The 14,812-nt window shown below is 38.6% G+C and overlaps 1 protein-coding gene across 2 annotated transcripts; it reads left to right on the top strand.

Annotated features, from left to right (window-relative positions):
- On the top strand, positions 1–14,812 carry laynb (layilin b). 2 transcript variants are annotated; one of them, XM_026923992.3, is made up of 6 exons: positions 1–481; positions 3,060–3,360; positions 7,766–7,923; positions 8,059–8,106; positions 11,315–11,420; positions 13,540–14,812. In XM_026923992.3, exons 1-6 carry the CDS (start codon positions 406–408, stop codon positions 13,817–13,819), a joined length of 969 nt encoding a protein of 322 aa, XP_026779793.2. In that variant the 5' UTR covers positions 1–405; the 3' UTR covers positions 13,820–14,812. The 2 variants fall into 2 exon arrangements, with proteins under 2 accessions (XP_026779793.2, XP_026779792.2); XM_026923991.3 differs by having other exon boundaries at positions 5–481; positions 11,303–11,420.

Here is a 14,812-nt window from a genome sequence, read left to right as displayed (position 1 = left end):
ATTTGTGGGTCTGTTTTTTTTTTCCCTCATACCCTTCCATATAATCTAGGCTGAATTTCCCAGGATCATTCTTCATTCAGGGTTTTGTAAAATAACTTGCAAAAAAAAAAAAAATCTCAAGATCCTTAAACTTATCAGAGTACTATGAAACAAGAAGAAAAGTAGCAGAGGAGTTAGGTTCTCGTGCTGGTGTGCAACATCTGGCACACTTCTCACACAGTGCACACTATGTAGTGCTCTAGTATGCAGTGTGGGACATGAGGAGGATTGGAGGACTTTCTGCACCGCCACACTCTTCACTCTTCACTCTTTCTGCTTATCTGACAGCGCGACGTTTTCCTGGAGCTTTGGACACGACAGACTGTTGAAGTGCACTCCAGCATTGATGTAAATGAATATGTGGAGATGGATTTCATGAAGCTGATCGGAACTGTTTTGGCTGTTTGTTGTCATCCAGGCTGCGCACTAAAAGGCTTCTCCAGTAAGTAAGCGGATGTGTAGTAGACTGTGTGTGTGTGTGTGTGTGTGTGTGTGGAAAAAAAAAAACTGACGCTCAATAGGCCTATTCACTCTTAACAGCTGTCATGTGATGTTTTTCCCAGAGTTTAAAAATGATCAGATGTTATGGTGCTGCAAGTTGCATGGAAGAGTGAGAGTAAAAGTCACTGTTGCTGTCGCTTGTTTTTAAAGGAAGTCCTCCAGAGGAACTTCGCAAGTCGTTTTTATTTATAACATGTGGGAGTGAAGTTTCCTTTATTCCCTGTGAAGGACTGGCCTGCTATCAGGACATGTTTTTAGATAGGCAGAGCTCGTCCTGAGACGCGCACTAGGCTACCAGCCTGCTTTCCCGTGCCAAGTGCCCATGTGTACACTATTAACCACAGCTCCAGGCTTCTCTGTGCTAGAGGAATGTGCGATACTCCGGTCACATATCACTGATATCGCCTCATATCACTACAGAAATATAGCTATTTATAATTATGGAGGACGAGTCCATACAATAATGTACATGCTTTTTTTTTTTTTTTTTTTTACATTATCACAGGATGATGAACAGTGATACCCAATCTGATCTGTACAGGTCCGATTCTAAATCCGATCTGATTTCCTAATCCAATCTGTACAGGAACTGATTCTAAATCCGATCTGATTTCCTAATCCGATCTATACAGGAACCCGATTCTAAATCCGATCTGATTTCCTAATCCGATCTGTACATGAAGCGATTCTAAATCTGATCTGATTTCCTAATCCGATCTGTACAGGAACTGATTCTAAATCCGATCTGGTTTCCTAAACCAATCTATACAGGAACCCGATTCTAAATCCGATCTGATTTCCTAATCTGATCTGTACAGGAAGCGATTCGAAATCCAATCTGATTTCCTAATCCGATCTGTACAGGACCCAATTCTAAATCCCATCTGATTTCCTAATCCGATCCATACAGGGATTGATTCTGAATCCGATCTGTAAAAGAACCGATTCTGAATCCAATTTGGTTTTTTTTAATCTGATCTCTACAGGGAGTGATTCTGAATACATTCAGTACAGGAAATTGATTCTGAATCCGATCTGATTTCCTAATCCGATCTGTACAGGAACCTGATTCTAAATCTGATCTGATTTCCTAATCCGATCTGTACAGGAACTGATTCTAAATCCGATCTGATTTCCTAATCTGATCTATACAGGAACCGTTTCTAAATCCAATCTGATTTCCTAATCCGATCTGTACAGGACCCAATTCTAAATCTCGTCTGATTTCCTAATCCAATCTACTATACAGGGACTGCTTCTGAATCCAGAATGTACTGGAAATTGATTCTGAACCCGATTTGATTTCCTAACCCGATCCATACAGGGATTGATTCCGAATCCGATCTGTAAAAGAACCGATTCTGAATCCAATTTGATTTTCTAATCTGATCTCTACAGGGACTGCTTCTGAATCCAGTCTGTTCAGGAAATTGATTTTGAACCTGATTTGATTTCCTAATCCGATCCATACAGGGACTGATTCTGAATCCGATCTGATTATTTTGATCCGATCTCTTCAGGAACCAATTCTGAATCTGATCTGATTTCAGGATCTGACCTGTGCAGGAATCTTTTCTGAAGTTGATCTGTTTTTCTGATCCACTCTGTACAGGGACTGACTCTGAATCCAGTCCAATTTCCTGATCTGATCTGCATAAGAAGCGATTCTGAATCTGATCTGATTTCCTGAACCAATCTGTTTAGGAACCACTTCTGAATCCAATCTGACACTCTGATCTGATATCTAGAGGAACCAATTCTATTTTCCGACTTTATTTCCTGATCCGATCTGTATAAGAACCGGTTCTGAATTTGAACTGCTTTCTGATCCGATCTGTCCAGGAATGCTTTCAGTCTGCAGGAAAGTTGGTGCAGAGTTTGTATTACAATGCCTAAGTATTTGCATTGTATTTATCTATGCCTCTGGTGTATGCTATGGGCTTCAGTGATGGCATGATCAGGGTTCCCCACACATCCTGGAAAACCTGGACATTTATGGACTATTTTTTCCAGTTATGCAAGCACCTGAAAAAAAAAGAGATGGATAAACGGCCCTGTAAATAGTGAATGAGGTCCCGAGCTACTGAAATAGTATCTGAGGTGGGGCTTGTATGCTTATATACACAAAATATTTGCGTAAAACTTAGTTGAGTCATCTTAAAGTGTATTTTTCTCTGAATGAATAATTCATAGTAGTTACTAAATAATGCACTTTAAGATGACTTAACCAAGTAAAAGGAATTTCAGGACCTGCTCCTCTGAGTTTAAGAGTTTAAAGATGTTGGCAGATGTGAGTCATTCTAAGTTGACTTTCCTTGTGCAACAGCTGTTATGTATATAAGTCATGGAAAATGTCCTGGAAAAAGATTTTCTAAAAAACAACGGGAATGCATCTGATATTTAATTTACTCTGGAATTCACTTTAATTTCTTCAGTGGTGATTTATGTCCTGCTGAACTTACAGAAACACTGTGGGTGTTAATTAAGCAGTTAAATATTGTAAACGTTTTGCTGCACAGGTCAGCGCATATGCCGTCGGGGTACGGAGAGGCCGTGCTATAAGATTGCTTACCACCAGGACAGTGGGTACGGGGTGAGCTTTGAGGAGGCCAGGCGGACGTGCAGGGAAGACGACGGTGAGCTGCTCAGTATTGAAACAGAAAGCGAGCAGAGGCTAATGGAGATGTTTGTTCGAGACGCGCCAGGCGCTAAAGGTGACTTCTGGATTGGACTGCGAAGGAATCAAGGTTACAAAGAGTCAGCGGCTGCAGAGTGCTCATCACAGTATTACTGGCTGGATCACAGCCAGGCTACCTACAGGTATGACTTAGGCTATACGGCTTACATTTCTGGCCCAGAATCTATGGAAACACTGCAAGGTCTAGAGCAGTGGTGTCAAACGTACAGTGCAAAAGTCCGAGACCACTTTGAAATATTTAAAATGAAGAAAGTAAGTGTTCAATATCTTGCATATTTAATATTCAAGATCATGCACTATTTCTAGATCCCTATTTAAATGTGAGTAAATTTATGATATTGACCATATTAACTGCTTTGTACAAAAGGTCAAATTTTCCTCTTGCCTAATCTCTTCTACTGAAGCATGTGTTCAGACGACACTCTGATGAATTTCATATAAAATGGTTCATAAGATTTTGCACAAACTTGTGGAGTCCATGCCAGCTCGAGTGCACACTGTCATTAAAGCAAAAAGGAGACATACCAAATACTAAGAAACTCTGAAATTCATGTAAATATTTCTAAGATTCTACTTTTCACCCAGGTTGTTGTCAGTAATATCATTTGTAATGAAAATTGTTGTATTAAATTAGAAAAGAATGCAAAGTAGAAGCATTTTCACTAGTACTCTCAGTCTTTTGGACTCCACTGTATGGCCTGTGGGCCAGGGAGCGGTCTGATAAAGGTTCTAATCCATCCTAGGAAATGAATTTAGAATTTTTGTCCTAAATTAAAATGGTCTTGTGGACTGTAACTGAATTGAATGATTTGAAAAAAAAGCTAGTCTCTGTTATTCCACTAAGGGGCAGAATAGAGCAGTAAAAACAGGCCATAACCTCAGATACTGACATAATGTAAGAATGATATATAATCATATAGCAAGCTGAAGATTTGACTAAGTAAACTAACTTAGAATTTTCACTACAACAGGGTTGAATGCATATGCAATCTTTTTATTTGTAAATAATGTTAAAAACTATATTGATTTTATTCCCCCACTTCAATATTATGGGCTATTTTGTGTAGCTTCATGACATACATTATAATCATTTAATTCAATTTCAGTTCCAGGTTGTAACATGAAAATGTGGAAAAGTTCAAGGCATGATTCAGATAAATGTTGGTGAACACATTTAATAGGAATTGTTGATGTGGTATTGTACACTAAAATTATTTTTTGGTCCAGCTCACGTGACATTGGACGTGTAAAACATTACCTAAATGAGTTTGACAGCCCTGGTCTAGAGAAAACTAGCCAAACTGCTTGCACCATAGCTCTTAAAGGAGCAGGTTGCAATTTCCTAGAGCCCTCTGTCGCCTGCAAAGTGAACGACAATGAAAACACTAACAAGCCTTCACCTTTCCCGAGCTGGCGCCAGTTTCTCTGCTGAAACTATGTGTACCTTGTGATTTGTTTTTAAGGAAACGGGGCAGAGCTGAGCAGCTCTGTTCCAACTGCTGGTGGAGCAAATTTCCGTCCCAAAAATGTAAACAGAAGCCTGAAATATAGAAGCTCGTCTACTCTTCTGCATAGTTATATTGTAAATCAGATTTTATAAGGTATCTTTGGAATTATATGATTGTCTAGAAGCACTTTTAAACATTACAAAAGCAATTACCTAAGCTTTAAATATGTCCACATGTCTTGTCATGGAAGTTAAGACAATTAATAATAACATTGTCTTGTATTGGAAGACTTGTAATAATAGGCATATTAAACAGTCTGGCATAGTAAGAGAGTGTTACCAAGCACTAGCTTACTAGAATATTTATTTAATCTCATTCTGGATCTGTATGTACATTAAGGCTTCTCAACTCCAGCTCTGCACTTTATTGTACAGTTTGCATGGTTTTTATTGCTCCTAACACACATAATAATTTTACTGGCTAATTACTATGCCCTTGTTAAGGTATGTTAAGAGTAGGAAAACCCTGACATTGTGCAGGACACTGGATCCCCAGTAAAACCATATATTTGCATTTGTGATTTGTAACAATAAAATGCAACCACACACAGATGTGACTGTGTAGGCCTGGCCTTCTTATACCAGAAAAGGTCAAATGAGAGATTACAGGAACTAACTTGTCTCGTGAATGTTTAACAGCATTAAATGCAACTATAAATGAATAAAAATTACAATGTGTAGTTCTTTAAAGAATTAAATTTGCAGTGGTATAAGTGGAATAAAACACATTAGGATGTTGGAAAATAATCAAGATTAGGTGGTCCACTTTGCGTCAGGCCACATCACACCACCCCATCATTGAATATTTTCCTATAACAGCACACCCTGTCATGTTGTATGCCTTACTTAAGCAGTCTGATATGATCAGAGAGTGTTTCCACGTAGTCAGTTACTGGAAATATACTGTATACACCAGTTGTTTTGGATTAAAGCTTCTCAACTCCAGCTCTGAACTTACACTGTATTGCACAGTTTGCATGTTTTTTCATGCTCCTAACACGCCTGATAAGTTTATAAGTTTATTGGTTAATTACTAATCCCTTCAGGTATGTTAGGAGTAGCAAAACCCTGAAACTGTGCAGTGCATTGGAGCCCCAATAAAACCATATATTTCCCAGTATATTTAACAGTATGCCTAACTTAAAAAAAAGAAAAAACATACACTCTTCTCCGAAAGTATTGGAACAGCAAGGCCAATTCTTTTGTTTTTGCTCTACACTGAAGACAGTTGGGTTTGAGATCAAAAGATGAATATGAGATGATAGATCAGAATTTCAGCTTTTATTTGCTGATATTTACACCTAGAAGTGTTAAACAACTTAGAACATGGCACCTTTGGTGGAAGACCACCCAATTTCTATTTGAGCAAAAGTATAAGAATAGATGGGATTAAAATTAAATAACACTTAATATTTGGATGCATGTCCCTTGCTTGCAATAACTGCATCACCAAACTGTTGCATTCTTCTTTTGTGATGCTTTTTCCAGGCTTGTATTACAGCTTCTTTCAGTTGTTTTGCGGGGTTTCTCGTCTCAGTCTCCTCTTCAGGAGGTGAAATGCATGCTCAGTTGGGTTAAGGTCTGGTGATTTTCTTGCCCAGTCTAAAACCTTCCACTTTTTCTCCTGCTGAAGTCCTTTGTTGTGTTGGCAGTGTGTTTTGGGTTATTGTCTTGCTGCATGATGAAGTTCCTCCCAATTAGATTAGAAGCATTTCTCTGTAAATTGGCAGACAGAATGTTTCTGTAGACTTCTGAATTCATTCTGCTGCTACGTTCATGAGTTACATCACCAATAAAGATTAGTGAGCCCGTTCCAGAAGCAGCCATGCAAGCCCAAGCCATGTCACTACCTCCACCATGCTTGACCAATGAGCTTGTATGTTGTATATCATGAGCAGATCCTTTCTTTCTCCACACTTTGGCCTTTCCATCACTTTGGTAGAGGTTAATCTTGGTTCCAGACCTTTTGTGGCTCATCATTGTATTTCTTTGTGAATTCCAATCTGGCCAATTCTAATCTGATTCTTACTGCTGATGAGTGGTTTGCATCTTGTGGTATGGCCTCTATATTTCTGCTCTCAAAGTCTTCTTCAAGTGTTGGATTGTGATACCTTCACCATTGCCCTGTGGAGGTTGCTGGTGATGTCACTGACTGTTGTTTTTGGGTTTTTCTTCACAGATCTCACAATGTTTCTGACATCAACTCCTGCTGTTTTCCTTGGCCAATCTTTTGATGTCTGGTTGTTAGTACAACATTTTTTTTTCAGGACATTCCAAATTGTTGTATTGGTTTTGGCAAATGATTTTGCATTGTCCCTGAGTAATTTCCCCTCTTTTCTCATCTTCAAAACGGCTTGCTTTTCTCCCACAGACAGCTCTCTGGTCTTCATGTTGGTTTATCCTTTTTAACAACAAATGCAGTCTTCACATGCGAAAACCAGGGCTCAACCCAAGAGTAGACATTCAGAGCTATTAATTGTTTAAACACACCTGGGCAACAAGAAACACCTCTCAGTCACATGGGCCAATATTTTTATCACTTGAAAAATGTGTGGGTTCTAACAAAAGGTGCCATTTTCTAAGCTGTTTAACACATCTAGATGTAAATATCAGGAAATGACAGACATTCTGATCTATTGTCTCATATTCATCTTTTGACCTCAAACCCAAAACTCTTCAGTGTATAGCCAAAACAAAAGAATTGGCCTTGCTGTTCCAATACTTTTGGAGGGGTCTGTATATTGAGTTTATGATTTGTAACAATAAAATGAACAGATGTGACTGTGTAGGCCTGGTCTTCCTATACCAGAAACCAAAGTAACTTCAGGGACATGAGATAAAAGTTTTAGACCTAAATTAATGCTGACCCACCCACCAGAAATCCCTATGTGCACTAGAGCATTGGCTACACAAAGGAAACTTTATTTGAAGACACTCTTGCTGGTGTAATTATCTTATAAGATCTTGTCTCTTACAATAGCAGCAGTTATTCAGGGTCTGTGTTATGTTGCCCATTGCAGGAACTGGCTGTTGAAAGAACCCTCGTGTGGTTTTGACCAGTGTGTGGCCCTGCACTACAGACCCAATGCGCCTGCTTCTCTCAAGGGACGCAATATGTTCAAGTGGAGTGATATCAGATGCAACAGCAAAAATAACTTCATATGCAAATATGCAGAAGGTGTGTTACATAGATTTTAATTTATTATATAGATTCAGAGCTGTTTATTTTAGTCTAGACTATTAAGATATTCTATTATGATATGTAAAAGAAAATGTTTAAAAGATCCTCTATCCCTGCTTCTTTCTAATTTAGAAATAGCTCCGGTTCCTACTCCTGTTGGAAATTCCACTGCTCGCTCAGGTAAAAATGATCAAAAATCAGTCTGAATGGTCTAGGTGCTCTTTTACTTATTCTCTTCTGCAATTGTAATCAGCTTACCACAACAGCAAATCATTCCACCATTCAAACATGGAACTTTGTCTATTCCCTTGTTTTCTCACTGTTTTCTCATTTATTTAGAATACAAAAAACAGAACTGCACTGGAACAACACTGCTCCTAAATGAAGCCAAAGCTCAATGCATTGAAATTTTGGTCTAAAATTGGGCCCCTTTGTTTTTTGTTTTTTTAGAGGAAATAATTTGAATGAAGTCCATTGGTCATCCATTACATCTGTACAGATCAGGACCTTTGTTAGTGGGGAAAGTGTTGAGCAGACAAACGTTCCTTTTGTTGCCACTACTAACATATAAAAAAAGGCAATTTTTCCTATGTTTTGATATATTATGTGATAATAATGACTTCATTAAGAAGTCATTACTACATTAATAATGAATACAGAACCCATTTTAAGCATACAATCCCTTCCAAATATATACTTACAAAAAGTATTCTTTTGTTTCTGCTACACACTGAAGACATTTGGGTTTGAGATCAAAAGATGAATATGAGACCATAGATCAGAATTTCAGCTACCACAGATCAGATTTTCTGATATACCATCTCATACTCATAGTTTGATCTCAAACCCAAACGTCTTCAGTGCATAGCAAAAACAAATGAATTGGCCTTGGTGTTCCAATACTTTCAGAGGGGAGTGTATGTCTTTTTTTAAGAATTAAGAATTATGTTAATTAACATGCTCTATACCATCCTGTATGCTGAAAACTCTTAACACACTAACACTAACACTGGCAATAATTTGACAGATGGGATACATATATCAGGGTTAAAAGTAAAATGGTTCCTGCACACAAATGATTAAAAAAAAACATTCAATGCATAAGCAACTTATTAAAGAAATAGAAAAAAAGAACAAAAGCAAGGGTGGAAAATACTTGAGTAACTGTAACTTGTTACTTTAATTATTTTTGCATCAGTGGGTTGCAAGTCAAAGTCTAGCGAATGGTAAATATTGATTATTTACAAGAGATTTTACTTCTGAATAATAAATCATTAAACTACGTAGTGTTAGTTATGCATATGACCAGCAAACTTACAGAGACTGAATGAAAGATGGTGTAGTCGCTTTAAAACAAAAACATCTAACAGTTTTAAATAAGTAAGTAAGAAATAAGTAAAAGTTACTTTTCATGTGAAAACATGACATTAACTTAAAAAGATTTTTAATGCATGAGTTCATTTAAAAGTAGCAACTTTTTTTTTACTGTTACTTGAGTACATTTTTGACCGCATACGTCCACTTTTAATTAAGATTTTGACAGTCTATCTATACTTTCAATTAAGTATCATATCTCAGTGCTTTTCCACCCCCGTCACAAAGGATAACAATTGATAAAACCATCAGGAATGGGCGGGGCCAAAGTAACAAGCAGTATAATTGATCGTAAAATAGAACGTTCAGGAAAATAGGTGTTGCAGTCAGGAAAACATTGTGGCCTTATAAATGAATGAAATTGCTTGCAAACATTAGATAAGAATAACAAACCTCATCCATCATAGCTTCTGTTCTTGTACCTGAAGCATGTTTGTTTTCACAGGTTCAAGCTTATCTTTGTACTAATGCATCTGTCACAGACAGCACAGCTGCTAAAGCAATGGCGCAAACATTCACATGAAAAACATTTTGCTTGCCTTGTTCACTCAGTGGAGACCTATTTTGAAAATGGCTCATACTGTATATTGCAATACTGAGCACCTTTAACATTTTATACAGTAAAATAAGCATATTTATTATTATTGATTTATTGATTAATGTCATGTATATGTTAAAGTTACAACCAATATAATGCACACTCACCATCCACTTTATTAGGCGCACCTATACACCCGCTCATTTATGCAGTTATCTAATCAGCCAATCATGTGGCAGTAGTACAATGCATAAAAACATGCAGATACAGGTCAAGAACTTCAGTAAATGTTCACATCAAAGATCAGAATGGGGAAAAAGTGTGATCTCTGTAACTTTAACCGTGGCGTGGTTGTTGGTGCCAGATGGGCTGGTTTGAGTGTTTCAGAAACTGCTGATCTCCTATGAATTTCACACACAAGATGGTGGAGTTTGCACAGTATGATGCTAAAAACAAAAACATCCTGTGAGAGGAGGGTCTGCAGGCTTAAATATCTTGTTGATGAGAGAGATCAGAAGAGAATGACCAGGCTGGTTTGAGCTGACAGGAAGTCTATAGTAACTCAAATAAGCACTCTTTACAACCGTGGTGAACATAAAAGCATCTCAAAACGCACAACACATTAAACCTTGTGGTGGATGGGCTACAACAGCAGAAGACCACATCAGGTTCCACTCCTGTCAGCCAAGAACAAGAATCTGAGGCTATCATGAGCAAAGACACCCCAAAACTGGACAGTTGAAGTCTGGAAAAAGACCAGGTAATTTTTTTTTCAGAGGGAAATCTGTCCATTTTTCTCTGACTTCTCTTATCCACAAGGCATTTCCACCTTCAGAACTCAATGGTTTTTGTTTTTAGCACCATTCTGTGTAAACTCTAGAGATGTTGTGTGTGAAAATCCCAAGAGATCAGCAGTTTCTGAAATACTCAAACCAGCCCATTTGGCACCATCATCCATGTCATGATCAAAGTCAGAGATCACATTTTTTCTTCATTTTGATAGTTGATGTGTACATTAACTGAAGCTCTTGACCTGTATCCACATGATTTTTTGCATTGCACTGCTGCCACGTGATTAGCTGATTAGATAACTGCATGAATGTGCAGGTGCACGGGTGTTCCTAATGAAGTGGATGGTGAGTATAACACAACTGTATATAACATGCTTACACAACATATGGGATCTAATGGGAAATGCTAAATGTCTGCATGTAATTGTAGCTGTAAGTACAGTTGTTCACTGTTTAGGCTATGTGTGAATTACATTTCTTAAATGGACACTTTCTCTTCAGCTATACCAGCAGTAACTCTCAAACAAACTTCCTGTCACACTGAATAATGAAAAGATAAACACAGGATTTTCTGAATCATCAATTAACGTATTTGGCCAGTTTATTATAGCATTCTTTTTTGGTCTGAACTGAGTAAAACAACTTTGTATGGCTGATGCCATTCTTTTCTCAGTGTCTCTTTCAGATGAAGGCATCAATGTCTCCTACATCCTCCTGGCTACTGTACCTGTACTGCTTCTGATTATACTGGTGGTCTCTGGGGTCTTCTGTTATAGAGTCATGGCTAGGAAGTGAGTGAAAACTTCAAAAACAAACAAGACAACTCATGCAACTATTTGCATACTAAGTGATTAAAGCCGTTTCACCCGATCAAAAAAAAGGCTCTGTCTGTTGATCGCAGTCCATTGGGTATCCCTTTGAGCAGATGGACTCAAAAACAAATCTTCCAAACATTTCTGATTTAGGGTAGTTTTACGCTTGCATTTAAAGAGGTTTTCTGCTTGTTAGCTAGCTAACACTTCTCGCGTATGTTCTGTGAACTCCAGATAAGCACCAAGGGAGCGCATACATGATGAGACCTTCCAACAAAGTGAGGTAGTGATGTATAAATCAGTATTTGCAATAAATACCATCTTTCCTTGGAACTATCACTGCACTGGCACCAGTTCTTAAAGACAAGGAACTCTGGAAAGGTGTTCAGACCATCCTTTTTTACACTACTGGGAGGGGTAATGTTAACCTTGTAGAACCTGGAGAAAGTACACAGTGACCAGGAGGCAGAGAGTCTCATAGAATGGCAGGGTTCAGCACATCTGTAGTACCAGGCACTGCAATCAACACTCTGTAGCCTCAGCTTCATGGAACACTGCAAGGTCAATCAGCTGATTGAGTGCAAGGTCAAGCAAAAGACTGGGTCATATGACATTGGGCATAAATCCCATATTCAACTACAGTATCACTTCAGAGGTACACTATATGGCCAAAAGTACGTGGACACCTGACCATCACGCCCATATGGAGGTGTTTCGCAAACTGCTGCCACAAAGTTGGAAGCTCAGAATGGTATAGAATGCTTTTGTATGCTGTAGCATTACAGTTTCCCCTTCACTGGAACTAAAGGGCCTAAACATGACAGTGCACAAAGCAATAAAGACATGGTTTGTCAGGGTTGGAGCGGAAGAACTCAAGTGGCCTGCACTGAGCCCTGACCTCAAAGAACACTTTGGTATAAATTGGAACGCCTACTGCACTCCAGGCCTCCTTTTGTGGCTTCTTCTCAGAAGAATGGAGATTATTATAACAGCAAAAGGGGATTAATTCCAGAATGGGATGTTTAACAAGCACATATAGGTGTGATTGGTCAGGTGTCCACAAACTTTTGACCATATAGTGTATTTGATCACCAATGCCTGCAAGGCGAGCTTATTGCAAAAGTGAGCAAAGGTGTCAGAGACGCCCATTTCAGTTTGGCAACTTTCACAGGCCTTAAGGGACTCCACAACATGGTGTATTCCCTGGGTTCCCTTTCCTTTGTACTTTCTAATGAACAAATGGGAGAAATCCAGAGAGAGCTGTTGTGTGTAGGGAAAACCGACTCCAGTCCCAGAGCTATGTGTAATACACAAAAATACAACTAACTTAACAGACTCAGCTCATGGTATGGTGAGGGAAAATTACTTAAGTACTCTAGCGGCATAGGCCCGCTAGACAGCTAGATGGCTGTGGATGTGGAATACTCAGAGGAGATCAAGCCGAGGGAGAAAACCGACCCACTAGGGAGGATGAGAAGTAAACGCTGCTTAGTGCTGAGGGAAAAAATTATACCCTGCAAGTTCCTAGAGATAATATAGCAAACAGCAATATGTGTGATAGCTAGTAAAAGTAGTAATGTTCATAGCTGAACTTGAAGCTGGAGTTCTGTTGTGTTCCTTGGGAAAAACCTGCTTGTAATATATAAAAAAATATGATGAAAGATGGCTGTATGACAATGGTATTTATTGTAAATACTGCATCATATGTTACTATGATAATTCTGTTTGGTTAGCTTATTCTAGCTAACTGGCTAGCATTAGTAGTGTGGATTATGAAAATCTAAAAATGCTCTTAGAAATGATCTCAAAATGCTCTCAAAAATGCTGTCAGGTCAGCTCATGTTAGCTAGCCGGCTAGAAATATCTGCGAATATAAATGTGAGTGTACAATATATGAATTCCAATGGCATCTCTTCTGTAGTCTGCAGTGTGTATGCAGACTTTATTGCTCAAATGAAGTAACTTGGATGAGTGGTGAGATGATCGTGAGATGATACCATATGTCCAGTCACCTTGCCCTAGTACTACTAGATGTTTCAAAGACCCTTGAAATCATCTTAGATATTTACATGTGAGATTAATAACTATATCTTTTCAGGAGAAAGGAACAAAATGACATCTACGCTGTGCCTGGTCAATGGGTGTCTACTAGTGGGCTGAAAAACAGCAGTAGCCCAGTCCCCAAGGATGGTCCCAGCCGGAATGGGGCCCAGCTAGAATACATGAGCTCAGAAATCAGCAGAACATTCAGTGCAACGGACTATGAGAATGTTCCGAGCAATACTGCTGGTTTTGTCACGAATGAAATCTACGAGGCATGTCGCACTCCGGCCACCATGGAGGCAGGATGGGTGGATAATGACATTTATGGATACTGAACCTGTCCAGTGATGGGACAAAAATTTAATGACTTCTAACCCACCTGGCTCGAATTCATCTCAGCTTCTTCAGTGTCTGTGCTTGGACTTTAATGCAATCTGTATTAACCCAATGTGAAGGACATGGGATCCTGTGAATGCTCATCCCCCAAGGTGGACAGTAAGCCCACTTCTCTGAAATGGACAGTACAAAGAAACACAAAGGTGTCATCACCTCATAGCCACTTCCTCTGTGCACGCCGGTGTCCGGGAAGAAGACAGCGCACACGGAAACTTACACAATAATGCCCTGACCTTTCTGCCCATCTGAACAACGTCCTGTCCTGTATCTCCTGTTGAGGTCCACTTTGTTTTTCAGACACTGTTAATTCTGCAGTGGCATACCAGTTCAAAGGCAAAATAATGGCAGTTTTGCTTAGCTCGGATATTTTAAGGTGCTAAAAAATCCTGTTTCCAAAAGCATAAAACTGTCAATGTTTCATTCTTTTCCTGTTGTGCTTAAAATTATACTGAATGAAATATCATCAAAAATATCTCATAACAGTTTCATTACAAATAAGATAAGGATTTCCGGATTTCAGGATTTACGCATATGTGGAAATATATCCTGTTGGTTATGTTTAATACCTGTTACACTATGATTGATCTTTTCCTTCCAAAATTCCTTATAACTGTTGGCCGTATGATATGAGCTTACAAGAAGTCAGTTATCATCCATTCTGGATAGTGTTTACAGTAAGGTTTTAACAAGACAGCATTGTCAACATTTTGCACCTTGCTAGGACTCAGATAATATTTGCAGCTAAACGTACGGCAAGCTTTTAATGATGAACTTTTACATATACATAGCTCTCTTCATACAGGCTGACTGTATAGTAATCAGTACATTATATATTTATATAACACCAAACATGCTATAAGCATATGTGTTGAATGCCATCATAGCATTTTATTTAAGTTTACCTTATGACTAATAAACAAGTTATTGGTGCA

Source organism: Pangasianodon hypophthalmus, chromosome 14 (genome assembly GCF_027358585.1).
Source record: "Pangasianodon hypophthalmus isolate fPanHyp1 chromosome 14, fPanHyp1.pri, whole genome shotgun sequence".
In the NCBI taxonomy this organism is placed as follows: domain Eukaryota; kingdom Metazoa; phylum Chordata; class Actinopteri; order Siluriformes; family Pangasiidae; genus Pangasianodon; species Pangasianodon hypophthalmus.
This window is presented reverse-complemented; position numbering and strand designations above follow the sequence as displayed.

What these genes read in the sequence shown, in the direction of transcription:
- laynb (XM_026923991.3), top strand. Translation starts at nt 406, where the DNA reads ATGGATTTCATGAAGCTGATCGGAACTGTTTTGGCTGTTTGTTGTCAT. An exon ending in CACAGCCAGGCTACCTACAG is followed by an intron (nt 3,361 to 7,765) that starts GTATGACTTAGG and finishes TGCCCATTGCAG; the next exon opens with GAACTGGCTGTTGAAAGAAC. An exon ending in CATATGCAAATATGCAGAAG is followed by an intron (nt 7,924 to 8,058) that starts GTGTGTTACATA and finishes TTTCTAATTTAG; the next exon opens with AAATAGCTCCGGTTCCTACT.